General features: G+C 43.7%; 1 protein-coding gene and 1 pseudogene across 1 annotated transcript in view; both read left to right on the forward strand.

The window, feature by feature from the left end:
* MND1 (meiotic nuclear divisions 1) overlaps positions 1-25,326 on the forward strand; it is a 387,648-nt gene that overhangs the window by 311,577 nt on the left and 50,745 nt on the right. Inside the window, exon 6 of the mRNA XM_078676946.1 lies at positions 5,293-5,407. Coding sequence (XP_078533072.1) covers positions 5,293-5,407 — 115 coding nt within the window. The remainder of the gene's footprint in view (positions 1-5,292; positions 5,408-25,326) is intronic.
* On the forward strand, positions 922-1,989 carry LOC144819152 (cytochrome P450 20A1 pseudogene; annotated as a pseudogene).

A 25,326-nucleotide genomic window follows, 5' to 3' on the forward strand; every position in this document is an offset into this window, starting at 1 on the left:
AAATTACTGCATTGATTTGTTTACCAAGATTTAGTTTATCATCCAGGATGACCCTGAGACTCCTAGCTTTGTTTGTGGGGACGGGGAGTGGTCCCATTTCAGCTGGCCAATAGGGTGCTGACCAGAAGTTGGGATTATTTCCAGGCAGGATCACCTCCGTCTTCTCAGAATTGAGTTTAAGACAATGCGCGCTCATCCAAGAACTGATTTTACCCATACAATTCTGGATTCGATGGCTAATATTGTTAGATTTGTTGGAGGCGGAAATCACTATTTGCGTTTAGTCCGCATAGGAAGTGAGCGAGAAGCAGAAAGATTGAACAAGAGGGGCCAGTTCAGCTACATAAATGTTAAAAAGGGTCGAACTGAGTGATGAACCCTGTTGAACTCCACAGGGAAGAAAAAAGGGTTTAGATGAGAAGTTGTCTACTTTGACCATATTTTTCCTGTCAGAGCGGAAGGATGTAAGAAGTTTTAGGGCTAATTTATTTATGCCGGTCGCCTCCAGACAGTGGATCAAGATGGAATGGTCCACCGTGTCAAAGGCTGCCCATAGATCTAAAAGGATCAGAGCTGCTGAGCCGCCCTCATCTGTGGCCTTAATGAGGGCTTTCTCGATGCTATGATCTGATATAAATCTAAATTGAGTGAGATTGAGACCTTTATTTTCATTAATGAACTGATTCAACTGGGTATTCATTATCTTTTTGATTATTTAGATGGAAAAGGAAGTTTGGAGATAGGCCGATAGGTAGCATGGTCTTCTGGGTCAAGATTAGGTCCTCTATATGAGTGTAATGTAAATGAGTATATCAGACCCTCAAGGATTTCGGGATTTCGCTGTTTGCCGCGAAATCGGCACTTTTGTAAAAATGACGTTTTTACAAAAGTGCCTGCGAAATCGGACGCTGTATGAAAGTGCCGTGAGCAGGTATTTACAAAGCAACTTTGGCATTATCTTGAAGTTGTCAGAAGACCTGGTAACAAAATGGCTGTCCTTTACAGCATCCCAGCACGTGCCCATCAGCCAGCACATGTTGGGCTATGCCATGAAGTCAGTGACGCAGACAGCTATGGGGAATAGCTTTGAGGATGAGTAGGAGTTGATCCGCTTCCGCAAGAACCACTGTGCTATCTGGGAAGAAATTGGGAAACGTTTCCTGGATGGGTCACTTGACAAGAGCACAACAAGGAAAAAGCTGTATGAGAACGCCCTGATGGAGATGGAATCTGTCCTGAAGAAGCTGGCGAGAGAAAGGCACGGTAAGAGCATCCTTCGACAAATCTTCATGGACGCCTTGCTGCAGGGTAACCTGTGCGACAAGCAGGTACTGGAGGACAGCATGATCTTCTCACTGGCAGAGTGTGTTATCACAGCTAACTTGTGGACATGGGCTTTATATTGCCTCACCACAGCGGAGGACGCTCAGGAGAAGCTTTACAAGGAGAGGGACCAAATACTAGGCAGGGGGCCCATCACACTGGAGAAAGTTGAGCTTCTCAGGTAATGCCGGCAAGTCCTCTGTGAGACAGTATGGACAGCTAGACTGACACCCATTACGGCACGGCTTCAGGACCTGGAAGGCAGAGTTGACCAGCATGTCATTCCCAAAGAGACCCTGGTGCTTTTTCTATTGGTGTGGTGCTACAGGACAGCACAGCCTGGTCCTCAGCCTACAGATTTGATCCTGATACGTTTGACGATGAGTCTGCCCGGAAAAGCCTTTCTTTGCTCTGCTTCATGGGGAGTCAGGCGTGCCCTGAGTTGAGGTTTGCATAGGTTGTGGCGACAGAGTTGTTGAGCATGCTGGTGAGAAAACTGCGCTTACACCCAGTGCCAGGGCAGGTCCCGAGACGCGGTATGAACTAGTGACATCGCCAAAGGAGGAGGCATGGATCACTGTTTCCAAAAGAAGCAAGAACAAACAGCTCCATCCAGCAAGTGCCTACATTTTGAAAAGTACTGCTTCATGCCAAGTGGGGTGCTAAAGCACTCAGGGTTCTACTTTGAAAAGTCAATGGCGAAAAAGATGGTGGCCAGCAGTTCGGGTGATGGGCTTTGCCACCTGCAATCACTTCTTCCTGGGTCACAAATAGACAAATGAAATTGACAGAGTACAACTCTAACCCCAATAAATGTCAAACTTGAATCCCCTTTTACACTATAAGCAAATGGAGGATTGCATTTCCAAGGGATAACAGCCTTCACCTATTGGCTGCTTCCTCTGTTCCATATCCCAGATTGCCTATTACAAAGCGGAATACTCTGCTAAAACAGTTACCATTGATTTAAGGCTGAGAATGAATGATTATGAGTAAAAGAAAGTGCCGCAAAAATGCCGCTAAATTTCCATATTTGTGCCGCTAAATTTGCTAATCCATGCCACTACATCCTGGGGGGTCTGGTATATGTATTTAAATGAAGTGCACACATTGTTAAATCTACAGAAACTAGGGAGTAATTAACTCCCTTGTTACCTGTCACAAGCCTTAGAAGCGACCTGTCAATGGAAGGAAAAATCGTTCTTAAGTGTAATCCATCCAGAAGTAATGAGTTGGGAATTACATTACCTTATGGTCCTTACTGTGGGTCCTCCACTGTCCGATGCAGTCTGGAACTTAGGGATCATAGAGTGTAACCTTACTTGTGACCAGCAGCTTTCTATTGAGTCTTATTGTATCACCTTCGGGTGTCACGTCGAAAACTTCGGCTATTCCTGTTTTTCTCCCTTTGACATACAGTCTTGCATTGACTTCGGAAATTTCTGGAGCTCGGGTCTAAATAAATGTGAATATGTCACTCCCCATTAAATACACATACAATGTCTCCTGGCCTACAAATAGATTGTATTCAAAACACCTTGCATGATGCTGAAAATGTGTATGTGAGGAATTCGTAAAACATATGCCAAACACTCTCAGGGATCAGGTGCCCACCTCATGTTTCAAGTGCCTAATCTCAAATTTCAGTGGGAGATATAAAGCTTTTCGTGTCGAGGGCACGTTAACTTGGAATGGACAGATATTTCTTGAGCATTTCCCCCCTGCAAAATGATTTAGGCTTTACCTGCCAAACTTTACTTGCAGATTGTGAGGCTTGTGGTAACTACCACATAGCTCATAATTCTGGATCATGTGCAAACAGTAGTTTACACAGGGATTGGAAAATAACAGGCCACTCATGAGGGCTATAGTAGTCTGTCATCACTTACTTTGCAAAAAAAGAAAGGTTTATTGACATCTGTAATTGTTACTCATTATTATAAACCACCTTTGGCAAATTAAGTTTTCCTAGAAAAGCAAGCACAAAGCATTTAAATAGAATAAGTGTGTATGCAAATGTGTATGTTTAAGCCACACCCCCTTAGCTTGGTAATGGTTATTTAAAGCAGTTGCATCTGACTTGAGTAATACCTTTAGTAAAGACTGTGGAACTGCAGGAACATGAAAGAATTGCAGTGCCTTTGCATCTGACTTGAAGGGGACATCTAGAAATGCCTTAAGGAACTGCAGCTCTGTGAAATAATTTTGAAAAATGTGCATCTGGCTCAAAAGAAACCTTATATATAAATATGTGCGTATGTGCGTGCATACATATGTGTGTGTGTGTGTGTATGTGTATATATATATATATATATATATATATATATATATATATATAAATATATATATATATAAATATATTTCCCAACAATATGTTTGAAAGCGCTTGACTTCACAACCAGTGACTGCTTGTATCTATACATACTAGATTGTCTTAACTAGTCTTCTATAGTAAACAAGACATATATTGAGAGTTGCGATATTGATTCATCAGCATATTCTGAAATTTACATATTTACTTATGCTATACAAAACTAGCACAATTTATAAGAGTAGCATAAGTGTATATGTACATTTTTATGTTGAAACCACAAGCCTCAACTTTGTTAAGGATATTTGAAGCAGTTGCATCTGACTCGAGGGATATTTAGTGACACTTGAGTAATTGTAGCCATGAGAGACTTTTAAGCAGTTGCTTCTGCATTGAGAGGGACTTCTAGCAAAGTTTTGAAGGACGCCAGCCATGTTAAAGACTTCAGGCTGTTGCTTCTGACTCAAGAAGAACATCTAGTAGTTATTTGAGGTACTGTAGCTATGTTAAAGGCTAGACCGATTGTCTTTGCCAATGCTTGTTACCTAAACAAATGTTTCAAGGTTCGCTGTAACTACAGTTTTAAGGAGATTTATTAGTCTTCCATTTAGCAGTTAAGTGCTATGACAAAAGATACATTTAGTGTACTATGCAGGTTGTGATTTCACACTCACCACTCTCAAACACTCCCTGGGTGAATAAACAAGGTATTGTTTTACCTCAGTTAATAGCCACCCATAGTTTGAGATGCTTTAATGAAAGGCTAAGTTCAGTCATACCTGCATGCTTCATTCATTCCTCATAAGATTCCGCACGGCCAGCACAGGTAAGAGAGGTACGGTTGTGGGGTGGGGTGGGGCGAGGCGGCTATGCAGCGAGCGCAAGGTATGTGGTTGTATTAATTTTTTCATTTATTTTTACCTATCCTGTCGACTTCTGCATCGCCCCACCGTTCTTAACTCTGCGGTCCGCAACTGATAAGATTCCAGTAGTATATTAAGACTTCTGGTAGCCCGCTTAAGTTAATACATTTCAATGGACCACTTTATTTAAAAAGTGAGCCCAGTTGGCTTATTTTGAAGATGGGCACTATACTTCTTACTCCCAATCTGTTTAGTTGTAGGAAGGGGACATTAGTACCCAGTTTGGTGTGTCAATTCCCATATCCAGTTGTCCACAGCACGTTCAGAGGCAATGTCAGTTGTAGGCTAGTCTGAAGAGTTAAATTGTCCAGAGTTTTCTGAACATTGTGTGGTAGGCAGGTCAGCAGAGCTTTGGTGCGTGGGCTTACTAGAAATCAATGACATCTGTTTTGGCATCTAGTTGAGCAACGATGCATCATAGAAACTGAGGTAAGAATAGCTTGCACCGATGATAAAATGCAAAAATGTAATGCCTGCCTCTGGCTACTCCGGAGAATCATGTGATAGTACCCTTTGAGTCGCTAAATGTCTCATTTATACTGCCCTACATGACAAACCAAGAGGCTTAAGTGAATTAATAACGATTTGCCATCTGTAAATAAACTACTCTGTATTCTTACACCACCCAGTGTGTTTTAGGCTACCTATAGGATGACGTAAATGCAATTGTATGTACAAAATGCCCATTTTGCGTGTTAAACTCTTTGTCTCATTGCTTATGCAATCGTGTTACAGGAAGAACGTGCAGCGCTCGTGAAAGAACTTGCAGCGCTCCGACAGCAAAAAGAACAGCTGCAGGCAGAAGTGGAAAAATACAAAGAGTGTGACCCAGATGTGGTTGAAGAAATACGTAAGTTCCTGCTTGTTCAATCGAATGTTCTAGTATGTTTGTGTAACCGTTTTTCAGCGAGCCTTATCCACGCTATACAGATAAACCAGAGAGGCATTAACGTCTCGTCAGATCACTTGTGGTTTCCACCCGCCATCATGCACTGTTTTTTTTTTCAGACACGTCTGACGCAGCGCCAAGTTCACCAGCGCGCTATGGGTTTAACAATGACTGACATGCCGTACAAATAGAAAGGCTTTGAGTCCATAAGCATCCCACTCCGGATAATTGATTGATACTCAAAAGGCTCTGCAGCTTTCCAGTAGGGACTAAATCCTGTAATTAGCTGCGCGGCTAAACATAGGATGAATGTAAAGAGGTATAATTGGTTTCCGCTCATCGGCTTCGCTTTCACTGCTAGCTGGGGTTGAAAAGACTGAAAGCCGTCTGCTTTACACTTCACTGGCCCAGGTGTATCTCGACAAGCCAGTGAAGCCACGTATTTATGTCGTATACAAACTGAAGCATGTATTGTCTGTATTACTATGTTCAGGTTGGACACCCCCCTTCAGTTAATGGAGCCCTCTTAACACCTGCGCAACTTTAGTGCCTTGTTCAAATGAACTCATTTGTGCTTTCATTTACACGCTGTGTAATTCATAAGTGCGGTATGTTGTTTTCCTCATGTGAGGTATTTTAATTCCGTGTTTCCCTCGTCACAGTAAAAACTTCCCCGGGGAGTTGTCTTCACGAGCAGGCACCCCTTTTTGGTGGCTTACAAAGCCTGCTTGCAAAATCCTCTATGTTTCCATATAGTCATCGTTTCGGCAGTATCGGAAAAGGATTATTTAAGTGATGCAGCATAGTGTAAGCAGAAAGTGGCATTCAAGTAAATTTGTGTTTGTGCACTACCCATGTTGGTAAATAGTGTTCTAAACTTTCTAAAACCAGTTATATCAGGATAAGACAACTTTATGTGCCACTGTGTAGTTCTAGTTAGGACATCATTTCCATAGGAATAGGATTTTTTGGTATGATAATAACTTTGGTGGGGTTTGAAAATTTTTCACAAAACTTTCAGAAAAAAACTGTCTCATTCACCTCAGCTTCTTACTGGAAAGTTTTGGGGTAATATGTCGAGCGCGGGGCAGAGGAAAACGGGAGGTGCGAGGGGTCCCAAAACGCACTTTCCCCATGCAGTTTTGCATGGGAAAAGTGAACAGCCATACTGCAAAAACGGCTGAATGGAATTACACCAAATTTGTCAGAAAGCTAGACCGTGATCCATAAAGCGAACTTTTTGATTTGGTGTAATAATGTTCAGTAGTTTATGAGAAACAAAGGCTTAAAATGTATGTATGTATAGAGACACACAGCATCTAAGGACCCAGTAGATCAAAAGGTAACATTTGATTGGCTGCCAAAACATCAACAAAGATTTTTTGTTAAACTTGTCCCCTGTACTGCAAAAAGAATACTAAAACATATGGGGGGGGGGATGGTAGGGCTACGGCTACTCTGCTTCCCTAAGCCTGTTGGAAGGGGTGGCCAAACTCAATTTGTGGGAGGGGAGGGGGGTTTATCGGTGCAAGTAATTATTTTGGGGAGGGAGGTATATAACCCCCAAGCAATTGTAATGCCCTGGGGACCCCCATCCTCCAGGGCTGCATTCATTGTAATGGAGGAGGGGGTATGCAACCCCCCCCCCACTCCCAACCCTGAGCAAATTTAAGGTGCTGGTCATCCATCCCCTGGGGCCGATTTAAGTTATATTGGAAGTGGGGGGGGCATGTGACCACCCTCCCAAGCCATAATATGTTCCTGGGGACCCATACCCCGGGGCTGGAGTAATTTTTTAATTGGGAGGAGGCCTTTGCCCCCCCCCCCCGAGCCATAATATAGCCCCATAGATGCCATCCTCCAGGGCAAAAGCAGTGTAGGTATCCCATCCCCAGGGACACTGGACTGTTTCCTACCCGGGAGAGTACGGTACGGACAAGGAATACAAATCTAATTTCCTGCCAGCTCCCCAGCTACCTAAAAAAATTCACAGTAAGTCTCAGGGTCATTGATGACTCAAGGAAAGCTTAACATTATTTTTTTAAGCACTTCAAGCTATTGCTGTATGGTGTTCAGCTGGGGTGGACAGACCCCTTCTGGTTGGTTCTATAGCTTGATTTTTTTTTAAAAATCTGACATTTATTTCTTTTAAAAGAAATGCTTTACTTAAACGTTGTGTGACAATAAGTATTATTAAACATTGCACTGCATGTATTTATAAAATATGTTGTGTTATAATTATTGGTGACTTTCTGAAGAAGTGAATAAGTCTGCTATGTTGATATGCTCACCGCCTTATAAAGTCAATAGAACTCCCATATATATATATATATATATATATATATATATATATATATATATATTACCTACTGGCGGTCGCCAGTAGGTATATATAGTTAGGATTTTTTCTCTATGGGATTTTTGAAAATTCTATGTCTAATAACTTTGGCATTTGTGGACGGAATTGGCTGAAATTTTCAGGAAAATGGCACATTTTGTTTCTGAGCAGCCCTTGAAAATTTGGGGGGGGGTCGTCAAGGGGGGGCCGAGAAAAAAGGGGGGTCCCAAAACGTGTTTTTAACATTGAGTTTTCCATAGGGCGGTTGGCCTCACTTTTAGCCCGAACGGCTGAATGGATTTGCACGAAACTTGGCAAAATTGTAGGGACTGGTAGCCCGATGTGCCTTTGCTAGGTCTCAATATATGTGCTCCAGTGGATTTTGAGAAATTAACTTTAAAAAAAAGATATATATCTGTAACAGCGGACCGGGCAGCGCTCCGGTTCGCGGACTTTACGCGTAACGGAACTTCGCGTAGCGAAGCTGATTGGCTCTCCGGCGTCTGTGAACATTCCAAACAGTCCGTAGCGGCCGCCATCTTGTCTCTCGGTAGGATCGAGAGACAAGAGGAGGCCAAAGCGAAGGGGCAAATGACCATAAGGGGCATAGTAGATCCTCGCTGACCCCCTAGGTTTGATGTGGAGGTTTTAAAAGGGTCCCGCGGGGCAAAAAAAAATAATAATAATAATAATCGAACGGCTGAATGGATTTGCACGAAACTTGGTAAAATATTAGGGACTGGTAGCCCGATGTGCCTTTGCTAGGTCTCAATATATGTGCTCCAGTGGATTTTGAGAAATTAACGTTCAAAAAAAGATATATATCTGTAACAGCGCTCCGCTTCGCGTAACGGAGGTTTGCGAAGCTGATTGGTTCTCCGGCGTCTGTAAACATTGCAAACAGTCCGTAGCGGCCGCCATCTTGTCTCTCGGTAGGATCTAGAGACAAGAGGAGGCCAAAGCGAAGGGGCAAATGACCATAAGGGGGCATAGTAGATCCTCCTTGACCTCTTAGGTTTGATGTGGAGGTTTTAAAAGGGCCCCGCGGGGCAAAAAAAAAATAATAATAATAATCGAACGGCTGAATGGATTTGCACGAAACTTGGCAAAATTGTAGGGACTGGTAGCTCGATGTGCCTTTGCTAGGTCTCAATATATGTCCTTCAGTGGATTTTGAGAAATTAACGTTCAAAAACTAGATATATATCTGTAACAGCGCTCCGCTTCGCGGAGATAAAATTATATCTGTATTACCTAGCTGTTGCTAACACCAGTTAGCGACGGCTAGTAGGAGATAGCGACCATCTTGGGCCCCACTTTGCATGTGAGTGATATTTATCACTAATGACATGCAAAGTGGGCATGCCAAGATGTTAGCGACTGGAAACAGTCGCTAACATCGCTATCTCCTATTATCAACTTTTGGAAATATTCGAGATAAGCGCGAATATCTCCAAAAGCTAGCACCTGCCCTGAGCAGTTCTTAGCCATGTTATCCAATGGGAGGTGGATAACATGGCTAAGAGCATTAGCTCGGTAATGCATGAATATCGCTGAGTTTTCAGCGATATTAATGCATTGCGGTCGTTTATTATCGTATTTGCGATAAACCTTGATAATAGCAAGGTTTATCTGCGATAATTTCTGACGATGCTTAGCGGTAAAAAAATCGTTGCTAAGCATCGTTAGGGATAAATATCGCTTAACTTTGGTAATATGCCCCATCGTCTGTTAACGTTAGATTCGAAGGAAATCAGGAAGTGTTGAAAAACATTGTCTGCGTCATCTTGTCTTTTTTCAAATGCCACACTTTTGTCGTGCACGGCAGCCATTTTAGATGCCTTGACCAGACCCACTCTGTGCACGCTGTCGATCCTTAGCATGGCTCCCCACCCTCGCAAGCATCTCCCCCAGGCAGTGGTCACCCCCGCTCTCTGTCTTATGCATGGGTAATAAGCCTCCCCCCATCTGCGCTGCTCTTCCCTGAGAATCACACCCTGTGCCCGCCCGACACCTCCCTTTCGCCCTATTCACTACCGCACCCTCTGACACTCCTTTTCCTCTGTGTCCGATTGTCCAGGCTGGTCCTAGGGTATCAGCTAGCCCTGCAGATGTAGTTTATGGCCCCAGCTGTAAAAAATCACCCCTCTTCAAAGGAGTTATAGTAGATCAAGGCCCACACTCGATGAGATCCGTCACAGCAGACGCGTTCCTATTATCTGAAAACCATCCTGTATTGTGATTGGGGAGGGGACCGAGCCTGAAGCGGAAGATTCCAGGGATGACTCTTTGTACATCAAAGTTTTTACAATTATGTGTCACATTAAAAATATATAGCACTCCGACAAAGTAGTAAGATTATAAAACTTTAATAACTTATAAATATATACAAGAAAACAAAAATAGTAATAACATATAAACATTTTTAGGGAAAAACAACGAAGTAGCGGTCGGCTGTGCGAATAGTCCCAACGCAGCACAACGTCCAGATTTCCGGCGTGGGGCGTCGCGGGGGGTGGGTCATCAGTAGCAAACTGTTGTGCGAATAGTTCCAAGGCAGCAGAACGATGGCACCAAGGTGATGTCCAGTAAGTTGCCGCACTGGTTTTGGTATCCTACAATGCTGCTCCGAATAACGGCGTGGGGCGCCCCGGGGGAGGCGGCGTGAACGGGCCTCTCCAGGTGGAGTGTCATCTGTTGTAGTGGGGCGCCCCTTTACCGTTTCAGTTGCCATTCCGTCCGTTTTTGGTCCACTGTGTCAAAAGCCGCAATTCAGCTGAGTTGCGCCCACTCTTGCGGTGCAGCGATAGGCGGCTGTCACAGGACTCTCAAAATGGCGGCAGGCTCTTTCCTTTTTGGGCCTGGTCCACTGAAATGGCCCTGGGACACCTTGGAAATCGGACGCTTGTCTGCTAGGTCTTGGACCCCATTCTCGAAAGCGTCCCCTCCGCCTTGAGGATTCATCAAAAGTTTTGGGGGGCCCCGACTCCTGTAGGCTTCTGGTGGGGAGCGGTTGCCATGATTGCTCGCGGAATGACCACGACGGAGCTACGAGATGGTGGTGCTCTCATGCTGACGCCAGCTTCAGTCTGAAACATCCAGAAACAAGGTGGGGCTTTCATCGTTTGGGAAAAAAAAAAGTTTTCATCCAATGAAAAGTGTTGTTTTTAGGTCATATGATCAAGCCTTCCATCATTAGGAAACCAAAAGTAAAATGAACCAATGAAAAGTTTTATAAACAAGTCACATGACCTGTTATGCGGCATAGGGTATAAAATGCGGAGAAAATACGTTGGCACGTGAGGCGGCGTCAGTAGCGGACCGATGTGCGAATAGGCCGAAGGCAATACAACGCGCCAAGATCCGGATGGCACCGAGGTGGTGTCCAGCAAGTTGCAGCACTGGTGTGGCCATCCTACAATGCTGAAAGTCGGCGTGGGGCGCCCCGTTGGCCTGTGAGTTTGCGTCAGTAGCGGACTGATGTGCGAATAGGCCGAAGGCAGCACAACGCGCCAAGATCCGGATGGCACCGAGGTGGTGTCTAGTAAGTTGCCGCACTGGTGTGGCCATCCTACAATGTTGAAAGTCGGCGTGGGGCGCCCCGTTGGCCTGTGAGATGGCGGAAGTAGCGGACCGATGTGCGAATGGGGCCAAAGGCAGCGCAACAATATTTTCGGAATAGAAGACACCACAAGGCGCTGAGATGCCAAGATCCGGATGGCACCGAGGTGGTGTCTAGCAAGTTGAGGCACTGGTGTGGCCATCCTACAATGGTAAAAGTCGGCGTGGGGCGCCCTGTTGGCCTGTGAGATGGTGTCAGTAGCGGACTGATGTGCGAATGGGGCCAAAGGCAGCGCAACAATATTTTCTGACTGACACCACAAGGCGCTGAGATGCCAAGATCCGGATGGCACCGAGGTGATGTCTAAGTTGCGGACCGATGTGCGAATGGGGCCAAAGGCAGCGCAACAATATTTTCTGTATGGAAGATACCACTAGGCGTTGAGATGCCAAGATCCGGATGGCACCGAGGTGATGTCTAGCAAGTTGCTGTACTGGTGTGGTCATCCTACAATGCTGAAACTCGGCGTGGGGCGCCCTATTAGCCTGTGAGATGGCGTCAGTAGCGGACCGATGTGTGAATGGGGCAAAGGTAGCGCAAGAATATTTTCTGAATAGAAGACACGACAAGGCGCTGAGATGCCAAGATCCGGATGGCACCGAAGTGGTGTCTAGTAAGGTGCACTGGTGTGGTCATCCTACAATGCTGAAACTTGGCGTGGGGCGCCCCATTAGCCTGTGAGATGGCGTCAGTAGCGGACCGATGTGCGAATAGGCCGAAGGCAGCACAACGCGCCAAGATCCGGATGTCACCGTGGTGGTTTCATAGTTGAGAGGCACTTCATCTGCAGTGGGGCGCCGAGATCCGGATGGCACCGAGGTGATGTCTAGCAAGTTGCTGTACTGGTGTGGTCATCCTACAATGCTGAAAGTCGGCGTGGGGCGCCCCATTAGCCTGTGAGATGGCGTCAGTAGCGGACCGATGTGCGAATGGGGCCAAAGGCAGCGCAACAATATTTTCTGAAGAGAAGACACCAAAAGGCGCTGAGATTCCAAGATCCGGATGGCATCGAGGTGGTGTCTAGCAAGCTATGCAGTTGAGATGTGTGCGCACTTGCGGCGAATAGGTCGAAGGCAGCATAACAATGTTTTCTGAATAGAAGACACCACAAGGCGTTGAGATTCGGTTACCACAGAGGTGATGTCTAGCAAGTTGCCGCACTGGTGTGGCCATCCTACAATACTGCTCCGAATAACGGCGTGGGGTGCCCGAAGGGGGGGGGGGGGGGAGGCGGCGTGAACGGGCCTTCCTAGGTGGAGGCTCGTCTGCTGTAGTGGGGCACCCCTTCACCGATTCCGTAACTGTTAGACACCTTAGTTCTTGCAACCTAATGGCCCGCCCGTTACGTTCCTCTACAGTGTAAATGTCTACTCATCATATACGATTACAGTTTGCTCCGTGGCAGGCCCACGTGGTTATAGGCTCGTATTTGTATAATGAAATTTTCACAATAAAGGTTTTTAAAAGAAAACATGGTAGTAGTATATACATTGGTAAAGTTTTTAATAATAGTCACTGTTTTAGAATCATTAAAAGGCAAGTGAAATAAAGCAGACCAATTACATGAAGGGTAAAAGGTATAATACGAAGGAACGCAGTAAAGATAAATGGTCAAGGGCTGTTGTGTTTTCTATTCCTGCAACATAAAGTGATCGATAAGAATCTCATATTCAGGCGTATCGGCGACTAAGACAGCAGGTCGACCCTCTTTTGCTCAACGGCTCCGTCATGGGACGAAGAAACGCTCTTTTTTTCGAAAAAAGAATATATTTTACTTGCAGGACAGTTGTAAATTTTCCGGGAAAGTACATTAGCCTGGAACATTATAACATATATTTAAGAAAAAATAATGTTCGGAAGTAATAAAAAGCGTAATTTTTAGGTCATATGACCAAGCCTTTCATCATTAGAATAAGAAAAGTAAAATGAACCAATGAAAAGTTTTATTAACAAGTCACATGACTTGTTATGCTTACGTTACGCGCTGCGCGCCCCGGATGACTTCCGGATGCGCTAACGCGGCGCGTCATATGACGCATTACGCGACAACGCAGGTCCAGAATATAGTCAAAATGTCTCCACCAACCAGCGGTCGGAACACAACCCCTTTCAGCAGGCTAAATAGTTCTGTTAAATGACAACAGAAGGGACAGGCAACAAGAACCATCAGTCAAAGAGGGGAGGGCTAGTTCTTCTCTACCGGGTTACATTGGGGCGCTACCGGAACTGATCGAATTGGTAGTCTACAGTGTTTCTGGATGTTTCAGACTGAAGCTGGGGTTAGCATGAGAGCAGTACCATTTCGTAGCTCCGTCGTGGCCATTCCGCAACCAATCATGGCAGCCGCTCTTTATCGTTATTTTGGGCGGGGTGGGTGGCGGAGCCGAGCTGTTTTGCAGCCATCATTGTGTGGAGTTCAGTTCATTTCACTAGTTTTGTATTTGTCATGAGGGGTTGTTCCTAATGTTTCTATTTTAGCGAGGTCAAAAAGAGATCCCGTTAGTGGCCTACTGATTTTGCTCGATTCCTTTTCTTTTTTTTTTTACACGATTTTTCGTTATCTGCAAAGACTAAACAGAGTATTGCGACTCTGTGTTTGTTTGTAAATAGAGAATGAACCAAAGAGAACCAATTCTAAAACAGTAAATACTTGGATAACAATCAATCAAATGGAGAGAGAAGCAGGCACGACGTATTACAACGGGGGCAAAGGCCTGCGTTAACTACCCTTCACTATGTGCAAAGAGAGAGTACTCCTAATAGAAATGAGGGGGGGGGGCACCATTCAAAGCAGATCAGTGTGCATAAACACGAAAATGTTTTCACTTACCACGTACTTGACATTCGACAGCTTATGATATTTGCTATTAAAAAACCATTGAAATTCACTGAAAAAACCATAGGTTATAGATCATATATAGTTAGGAATTAGCATTTACAAAACCTTGAAAATTCACTGAAAAAACCATAGGTTATAGACCATATATAGTTAGGAATTAGCATTTAAAAAACCTTAATTTACTCACACAAAACCATTGAAATTCCATATATAGTTAGTTGCACTAACTATATATCGCGCACCCGCAATCCACTGCTGATGATGTCACATATTACATCATTCATGACATGGTCAGTGACATCACTGATGACATCTCAAATGACATCACTGATGACATCACTGATGACATCTGAAATGACATCACTGATAACATCTCAAATGACATCACTGATGACATCTCAAATGACATCACTGATGACATCACTGATGACATCTCATTTGACATCAATGACCACATCACTGATGATATCATTCATGTGACAATACAATGCATCTCCTCACACTTTAATATAACCTCTGTTACACCCAGTGTTAAATACAGAGTATAATTTTTGAAACCATTGACACACCAATACTAGTTACTACATACGCACTCAGTGATTCCTATGTTTACACACACATTCACTCATTTACCCATACAATCATTCATACATACAATCACTCATCTTTACAACACTATCATATGCACTCATACACCTATACAGACTCTCACACTCTGTCACTCATCCATGGAGTTACTCACACACCTAGTCAGTCCTGTAAATAATCAATCACACTTCCATTTTTTAATCTATACAGTTAAACATAGAGCACCTTACATTTTGAAACATATACTAACACATACTTACTCTCTTATACAATCATTGATACAAGTACACATTGATCTGCACAGAGTCACACACCTCCCAGCCAGCCACACACACACTCAGTCTCCCATACAAATACTTGGGCAATCAATCAATAACCCATATAGTTACTCATATAGCTACTGACCAACACATGCAGCAGTTTACAGAACAACAGACATAATGATGCACAAATTAAGACAGTTTAGTCACTAACCCATGCACTCAGTGAGACACATTTAATCACTCACTCATACAGTCAGTCACGCACCTACTAAATCCTTCATCCAGACACTTCTACATCTACTCATTCTTCAATATGTAAAACATATTTAAACTTTACAGAAACACACAGTCACTGGATGATGTCATCAGTGATGTCATTTGAGATGTCATCAGTGATGTCATCAGTGATGTCACTGACCATGTCATGAATGATGTAATATGTGACATCATCAGCAGTGGATTGCGGGTGCGCGATATATAGTTAGTGCAACTAACTATATATGGAATTTCAATGGGTTTGTGTGAGTAAAATAAGGTTTTTTAAATGCTAATTCCTAACTATATATGGTCTATAACCTATGGTTTTTTCAGTGAATTTATATATATATATATATATATATATATATATATATATATATATATATATATATATATATATATATATATATATATATATATATATATATATATATATATATATATATATATATATATATATATATATATACATTTTCAAAAAGGGGTTGTTTGCCTGCTTGAATTGGATGCAGGGCCTGGTTGTAAAAAAATCCCTGTGTCTAACCCCACGTGCGCACGGCCAAAGGCCGTGTGTGGTGGAAGGGTTGGGCGACCGGGGGGATCTGGTCTCCTATCCCTTGCGGGCAGCGTCCCAGTGGGACCCGCTCACTCGATGCCAAAATTATTGTTTAAAATGTTTAACCGTCCAACAGTACTCCCGCTGGACCACAATTGTATATATTTTTTTAAGAGTGCAACGTTTATGTAAAAAAAATGTTAATCTCCCCAGGCGGTCCAAAAGTTTCAGGGGGTCAGTTCAATATACAATTTTTTAAATATTTATTCAACTCAGGAGGGGGACATATGGTGCATCTAATCGCCCTGGGGACCCCATTACCTAGGACACAAAAGATGCTTTTATTTATTTTTTCCCCTTGTCAGACACGTTTGGGCAGGGGAATGCCGGATTGTAAGAAAAGTTGCTAGCCGGGCAGGAGCACACAGCAGAGTGGGCAGCTCTCTACAGAACCTGAGGATGGGTGCTGGGTGGGGAGCCACTGTGGCCTTTAGACTCCTACCGTAGTTCCCAACAGACAGATGAGTTGTGGGTGCCCCAGATGGGCCTGGAGGACACAAAAAAATTTAAAGTGTCTCCAGCTCTAGGGCTCTACAGGATGGGTGAAGGCTTAGGAGCTTCGGTGGTGCCACCGGGGCTTCCCTTCGGCCCTAACCGCACGGCAAATAAATTGTGTACTTGCTGGTTGTATTGTGGCTCTTATGTAATCATAGAAGTAGTCTTCTCTTCAGTGTATCTTGGTAATGGTAACAAGTAATGTGAATCCCATACATTTTTAAAACATTGAGTTTCAAAGGATAACCTACTGTAATGTGTCGTTTCAAAAGAAGGTGTATGTAAAGGGGAGGTAAAAAGTCAGAAATGTAGAGTTACATTTTAATTTGAAGTACTTAGTCAAAGTTCAAGTTTCACTGTACCAGGTATTGGTATCACAAAAGCACAACGCGCCAGTCTCAGCCATGCCATTTTGTTTTGGGTCCACTGAGGTTTTAGAAATCCCTTTAGATCATTGCAAAAGTTTGATTGGTTTCTGAGTGTGTATTCACCCTCATTCAAATAGTCATTTAATAGTGGTTTTTGGAGCCAGATTGGAAAAATAAGCAAGAAACACTGAGTTGTATTTATTTTGAAAACCTTAGAAAAACTACCTTCTTCAGTAATGTCCATATGTTAAATTCCCAGTGGATTATGATTAGCAAACCTATGTTATAGGGCCTACAGTATTGCGATTGCTGAACAATAGTTATTGGTCTGTTTAATGGTCTCCATGAAATAGAGACCACGAATTCTGTCACTCATATCTGAATGAAAGGAATCTAAATGTCATCCACTGCACCAGCCTGCCCACTTAGACCAGGATAACAGGTAACCCTGCTTTGGCAAAGCAGGGTTACCTGGCCATATTTTATTAGATGTTTTCATGGAGATCTCAGGTACACAAAACGTTTTCAATGCTCTGGGTTGAGAAAAGGATGTAGGACACTTCGTCTTTGTTAAAAAAGGCTCTCCCAACTCTTTAGAAAAAAAATAGGGCTATCTACAGACGTTGTAGGAGGCAAGCCAAGCCTGGAGCAGCCGTACTGGGGACTCTAGGAGCACTAAGGCTTTTACACAAACTAATTGAGTTATAGTTGGCGGGATCATTGCTAGTGAGTGGAATGCATGGTGGATCCTGTGACTCCCATCTTCCCAGTGGAAGCGGTGTGGCGCCCCAGCTAGGGCGACTGACTCTGGACTCTGGGGATCACATTTCGATCCCCGGCACCGGCGGCAGATTAGTCCAGCACCATGTGACTGGGCAATAACTTGCTTAATCTTCCCAACGGCTCCAAGCGCCTAGAGACCCTTACGGGTGATTGTGCGCTTTACAAATGTGGATTATTATTATTATCTTAAAAGTAAACATATTTTGCTGTTGTTTAGAGAGATTTCACCTGTACAAGAGTGGAAGATGAGTTTCAGCTTGTCTGCGTACCTACTCTGTACATACTCTACTAGACTAGTTTGATTACGTGAAAGCTGAACCTGGTCTCCAAAATGTTGGACTCCACAGGAATGTAGAATTTCCTATACAAAGCAGAAGTTCAAGCCGAAGTTCCCAAAACTAATAAGCTGACTAAATCAGGGCAAGAGACCTGAAGCCCATCCTTCTCACTGACGACTCCTATATAAGTAGGCTAATACATTACCCTTCTTGAAAATTATTGAAATTCTGTCCTGAAGCTGCAAGGCAGTTATATAAAATGTTATTCTGATAGGTTTATGAAGATACTTTTGGGAGACATAGAAAGCACACATTCTTAGATGGCTTATGTCTGAATCAATCACTATATCGCTATTCTGTTTGATGAAGCCACAATGTTACCTCTTAGAAAAACAAATCATTCTCCACAAAGCACCAAAATTCCATGACCCCACCCCTCCTTCTGCATCAGCAGTAAGGAAAAAATTAAGCATCAGTAGCTTCTTACATTAATCACCACAAGAATAGACAAGGTTTTACAGGCAACCATTGAGGCTGACATATTTTGCTCCACATGTTAATTGAAACGATGGATTGAGACGCAGCCTAGTTGCTGAGATGAATTCCAGCATCCCATCCATCATTTTTTTTAAATTAAAATATTTTTTTATCAGTAGTCAATGCACATGCAGTAAACACCCAAGCACATACATTTTCCCATCCTGGCTTTCCTCTGCTCCTTCTCTCGGCTAATATGGCTCAAATTTCTAATGTGGACGCTCCGGGCACCTACACCGGCATGGTTAATTTTTTTCCCCTCCTTTAGCAAGGACTGTATGGTGGGGGTCTCTCCTCCTGAAGGATCGTCTGAGCAGCCCGCCCATGCTAGGCCCTCCATTGCCCCCAACATTTCTAATTTCTTGGGGCAGCAGCTGCTTTTGTAAATCACCCTTTCTGCCTCCATACTCATATTAATTCCCATCACTTTGATTTTTTGATTCCCTAAGTGTGATGGGTATGCCCAGACAGGGGTCCCGTACCCACTGGTGCTACTGGATTCAAGCTGTCCCTAGCTGATGAGCCCTAACTAGGCCAAAACCTGTCCTAGGTTGCTTGTGTTCCGATTCAGTGAGCACCTGGCCTGGCGGTTAGAGCAGGACTGTTCCTATTGGAGAAGGGTCAAAACTGATTTGCATATGGCTGGGTCCAAACTGAGGTGGCATAGTGGGTGAAAAACAATGGATTTGTTTTGGCCCGAGCGATTGCCAGTAGCTGAAATTAATTAAAGCATCCCATCCATCACTTTGTTTTTTGATGCACATGTTATTAACGCTTTCATGATCAGTTTTCTCTCCATGTAATCCATGTCATCACCATTATCGGAGGAGTTTGTGTCTACATGTGGCCAGGCAAATAGCTTCTATAGTTGTCAAAAAAGTCCTTAGGGCTTTGTGCTGATTGGACCAGACCTCAGGTGTGCTCTTCAAGCTTGTGACACATAGCTAAATAAATCAGGATTGCACAGCCTTTAACTTAGGTAAGAGTCCCAGTACTACGACTCCATGGTTACTCAGAACAACATTCCAGTAATAATTAGTTCTTGAAGTTTTGTATAGTGCTACATGTTGTCCTTTGGTAAATTCACAGCGCTAGCCGGTGAAAAGAGCATCTTGATTGTTGGTAGGTGTAGTTGGCATCCAATTGGGTTCTGTGATTGCCCATGTCCAATATTTGACAGCACACTCCTAAACAATTTCATTCCAATAAAAGCCTGAAACTTTCAGTTGTCCAGAGTTTTCTGAGCTGCATATGCTTGGCTTCAGCTCTTAGCATAAGGGCAAATTGTTTGAAGTATCATATGTTCAGTCCAGGATACTTTTGAGTGTTGCAAACCTTTCCTGGCAACCTTCTTTTCTCTTCCACAGGCAAGTGCAATAAATTCTTAGAATAGAGTGACACATGAGGTTTTAAGAGTGTTGCCCTTGGAGAGAGGTGAAAGTGCCTTGACAAACCTTCCTTTCTCTTCCAGAGGCAAGGGTGGTAGATCCTAGAAGGGAGTGAAGTGTGAGGCTATGTAACAGAGGGAGGCAAGTGTATACTGGCTTCCGTTCTCTTCCACACAGAGAATCAGCACTGACGGTCAGCCAATGGGTATATTAATTCAAAAAGATTTTTACACAGGATGTGCGATTTGGGTCTTGTAGTGCTGCCACTTTCTTGTTTGATTTACTGAATTGAATGACATGAAATCTGTTGACTGCAGACTTTCTTCCATAAGAACGGCCACACTATCCCCAACCAACTTTAGGATCATGATAGGGTTACATGTAGAGCAGAGGCAGAAATGAAAAGACATGTGAGCTTCATGTCTAGTCTTTCCAGAGAAAATTAATCCATCACAGTGCTTGTCCTCCATTTGGATTAAGACACAAAGTCCTTCAGTTCTACATTTCCAATTTGGTCAGCCTTGTGAATAACCTTTTTCAGGACATAAAGGTGTTCAATTTTGTAAAAAAAAAAAAAAAAAAAAAGATTCATCGCAGTTCCCCTCACTTTTTTCCATGTTCTTGACAATTAATAATCTCCTGACAAAACCAAGAATAACAGTAAAATAACTTCCTTTCCATACCTTTCCTCAATAAGGTAGGCAACTCCTCTTTCAGAAAGTGGACCTTTTCCTTGTCTAATTATAGCTGTCCTGGAAAAGAATTGTAGCTCTACTGGAAAAGAATGCTTGAAGGAGATTGCAGAATTCTCCAATTGCACCCTGGAATAGCCTAAAACGTCCACTGGCTCCCTGTGTGAAAACCCATTTGTGCAAAGCAAAAATGTTTGTGTTGCCAATGGGACATGCATAGGTGGTAATTCGAGGATTTGAGACCATCGAATGTGGTTTGAATCGGTTCAACACTTTCTCATTAAGTTCCCTGGAGGATTCAAATCTCTGGAGCCAAGGAGACAAATTGCCCCTTGACATCACATTGTGCAGCCCCCTGCCTCTGTAGTGGCCGCTTTGAGAGAACCCTGGGGCCAAGGGCACAGAATCATCAGTTTGATTGAAAGTTGGCCTTGAAAATGAAGTTGGCAATGCAATATTTCTGAGGATAAGACTTTGTTTGCATTCTTTCTGTAAACACAGACCTCTCTTTGACCTTTGGCTGACAGGTTGTGGCACAAACCGTATGCTACCTCTTCTGAAATTTCCTATATAGTGGTAAGTGACTGATTCAGACTTTTTGTGAGGTCCTTGCCAACGAAGTCAATACACTTTGGTTCCAAGGAAGAAGTCCTCTCTGCTGTAGAAACTAGTTCAGACCAAAGAGGTTCTGCATATATAAAGTTGTGACAATGTGGCTTGGCGAAGTGAGACTATTGTTTCATCAGAAATATTCTGAAATAGGGATCCCACGCCGTGGATATCCGATAGCATCTGTGGAAAAGGTGGTGTGGGAACTTGTTGGGCACTCCACTTCAATCATTATTACTCTGCTCAGATAGTGACAATGAGTCTTTTACCTCTGATTTTTGGTGCTTACTCTATCATAAACCCAGAACTGATAACCAAGTAAATGTTTTTAGCACTTGAACCTCTGGTGGCCTTAAGTAAGCTGACTTAGGGAGTTGTTGTGGAGTAGAGACTCGGAACTCAATCTGCAAATAACAGCATCCAATACATCAATTTCCAATCAGTGCTTTTACTTGAAATGACAAATACTTTTATCATGACACGCAACCAGGTACTGTACACAAAATGTTAAGGACACAATAATGCACACAGTTATACTTGGGGAGCGTTAGAAAACCAGATGGTCAAGACTTAGGCTGTTCCAAAACTCCAATAGGTAAGGGTGTCATATGCAGGATAGGGATGGGTGCTCCCCCCTCCGTGGGATTGGTATGTTGTAGTTACCTGTCACTCCACTGGGCTTGTACTTAACCCCTTCGTCCCAAAGCTGGATATGGAATGGTTATCTTGTAACCTAATTGTCAGTTGCTGCCCTGCACCATCTCAGTTACAGGTTGTACTTTTAAGACGTCCAGTGTGGGATAGACCTGCTTTTGCCGAAAGAGGCCTGGTTTCACACTCTCCTCCTGTTGTGTTTCCACGCACAAACCACAGGAATAGGCCCCACTGACTCTGCTCCTGCCCTGTCATCTTCAGTAACGTCTCTATTAACCACTGCTGTGGCGCTTCCAATTTGGGGAAGGTGGGACTGCAAATGTAGAGAAGGCCACACTCTAATTACAGTCGACAGGGTTATCTTCTTACGTGGCTCTTCTTCAGGCACAAACTGAAGCCCACAATCCAAGAGAACAAAAACTCCCACCCATTGTCCCAGTGATGATGAATTCAGTTGTGGAAATGTGACCACAAAATACGGTTACAATCTTTCATAGGGCCAAGCAATCACAGGCGCTTTGTGATCTTCTGGTAACACTGCCTACTGAGGTTGCAATTCTTGTCATCATCAAGGCACTTTGTGGTTTTGTCTGTCCTTTGTAGTGAAGGTGGACCTAGCCTGCCACCTCTCTGTGGACCATTCAGGGGACATGCTCCAAATGCCCTAACGCATGTACAGATTCAGGGGCTAATCAGTCTCGCATTAGGACACATTGCAGGGGAAAGTGAGTAACAAGACATCAACACACAGCCTTGCGTTGTAGTCCCTTCCCAAGGCTACCATGGGCAGTTCTTCCTGCACTGCTCCTCATTGTGATCTTCTTCTAGGAAGCCTGTTCTTCGTGGAAGGGTACCGCCAGCACCCCTCGTCACCAGTAAGTGGGCTCCTTCCCTAAAGGTGGTTTCAAGACAGCTCTTCCTAGCATATTGCAAAGCTACAAGTTTTCTATTCTCAAACTTGGTACTGGAAGGGAGTTGTCAGTTGCCAACCCTGAACCTTGAAAATTGTCCTCAGTCTCCACTGGTGGGACCCCTAGCCATGGTCAATGATAAATCAATGCACAAAGACTTGAGGATGATGCCCCATACTTACACTTAGTTTGCCGATCGAGGTTGTGTATACCACAGGTCTAGCTCTGGGACAGGTTTCAGGCAGGTGCCGTCTTTTTACATGTTCCTCCTAGGCTGGTCAAGCCACATCCCTTGTCCTCTGGCCTTAGAAGCATAAAGGAATGCGGATGAGAGATCCCTGTCAGGGAGATTCAAAACAAAGGCACAAAAAATAGAAAGGCTTCCTCAGCTAACTCTCAATTTATTAGGCAACAATCATTCACATACTTTAGAGGGGCCCTCTGTCTCCTATCCTCCTCAACCTAGTGCCTGGTCCACTTAAAAAGAACCTCAAGAATGCTCTTGAGAATTCATGCTATTCACACTACTTTCTGACTGTCAGCGGTCTCTAAAGCTTCCATCTAAGGTACTATTCACTTAAAGGAGATCCAAAATCGATTACCGGGCACTAACAGTACACACAGACACAGTACACACAGAATTCACGCTTACCCTGCTACATCCATGTTACTTCCAAGACCCGTCCAGATGGAGCTAAGGACCATGTTGTACGGGACTTGCAAACAGATATAAGTAGCAGAGGCCAGTCGACAACTCTCCTTTCGAAGGCCACAGGTAAACGATTATCTATCCTGCAGGTATAATCAGTTGCTGCCATTACTGTTAGTCTCCCATAGCTGCTCCCAGTAAAGCAGTTGTGCATAAGGTATTTCCCTCCAGACCTGAGAACCCAGCTCTGTGTTTCAAAGCTTTTTTACGCATACCCTCAGCATACATGCATGATTGTAATGTGCAATGAGGCCACAAAGCAAAAATTGACCGCCACTCACTGGAAAATTCATGGCAGGAGTGCTCACTCTCCCAAACCACGAAAGGACTTTTTCTGTCCAACCAGAAGGGTGGTTCTTTTATACATATTGTTTTTGTCATTTTTCATACACTACTTTTTTTCTGGTAGCCATTTTTGCCCCCTAAGTTGTGATACCAACTTAGATGGAGCGATCCTCATAAGGCTTTAGGGGACTGTGAACAATCTTCACCTACTGACTAAATGCAGGATGAAATGGCAGAAAGCTTGGCCATGGACGGCTCGTTATCTTCCTCCACAGAATATTTTTTGGGGCAAGTGGTGTGGTCGATCCCTCTTGGTATATCATGCTAATCACATCCATCCAGAGCACTACAAGCTAAGGGGAAAGAGAGTAATAAAATGGAGTAATGTTTGATTGGAAAGCCGTTTTGTGTAAAGTGGAAGGCTCATCTAGTAGAACACTCGGTATAGCACCTCAATTATTTCTGGGAAGCTACTACAGCTCTTCTCTTCCCTTGCCCCTTTTCTACCCTTCTCCGATCCATTGTGCCCTATCACCATGCTTTCTGCTACTTTGTCTCTGCCTCTCTATCCCTTCGCCAGTGCTGTACACCAAGGTTCAAGTGCTTGTTTTCAAGGGTGCAATTCAGTAAATATGAGAGGCTGCACACCTCGGCAGTGGCAACCTAAACACTTTCCCTACTATTACATGGAGAGCGCTGTGATGTTGCACCATGGAAAAGCTATCATTCCAGAACTCATTTGTGCCTCATCTGTGGCAGGAAAAATCCCATGGCATTTGTTTTTTTGCCTCTTTATGTTCTCATAGAGAAGCACACAGAGCGAAATCCCTGCACAAATACCACAGGAAACCTGCAGCTTAGCCGGCATCCCTCCAGCGGATTGCGGCAGTGAAAGAACCACATCAAGCTTTTTTGCCAAGAATGTCCGTGCTTTCCTGTGTCTTCTAGAGGCCCTTCCCCACACCAGATCCTACCACTAATGATCACGAGATTGACTTGGTCGGTCTCCATCACCAGTATTTAGTGAAGGTTTGGGGCATTCTGTACCTTTGAAAATCTTTATAAAAACTCTGAAATCCTGAGCTATAATGATTTGTTTTAACTGCTCTGACTGGCCCTGGGTGGATGGCTTTGTTAAATTTATGAAAGTAGCTCTACAAAAAATTGAAAGTGGTGATAGGAATCCCATGTAGTGCTTAAGACTTTTGTCAATCCAGAGGGTTGCTATGTGTTTGCCAAATTAAAGATTCATGCCAAATTAAAGATTCATGCATAGGTTCAGTGTATGTACCCAAGGGTTCGAAGCGTGCTTTCCTTCTTCAACTCATGCAAGTATTGACGGCGATAGATACCATCAACAACCTGATAGGCGAAGGTTGGAATTTGGTTCAGGATGCAGTCTTTGACCGCACTGGTCCAATTAATGTATCTAATAATGTGGACAAATCCCTCCTAGGAGATTGTTTGGCTGATCATGGCCTCCCCGACATATGGCGTCTTTTACCTCCAACAGACCAGGAATACACATATTTGTCCCCAGTCAATGGTACACAATCATGTTTGATTTTTCTCTTGATGGACCACTATTTACTTCCTGTTTTCAGCGAGACCTCAATATTAGAGGGTGCACTTTCGGCCCATTCACCT

The sequence above is a fragment of the Lissotriton helveticus genome, chromosome 2_1 (genome assembly GCF_964261635.1).
Source record: "Lissotriton helveticus chromosome 2_1, aLisHel1.1, whole genome shotgun sequence".
Taxonomy (NCBI): Eukaryota; Metazoa; Chordata; class Amphibia; order Caudata; family Salamandridae; genus Lissotriton; species Lissotriton helveticus.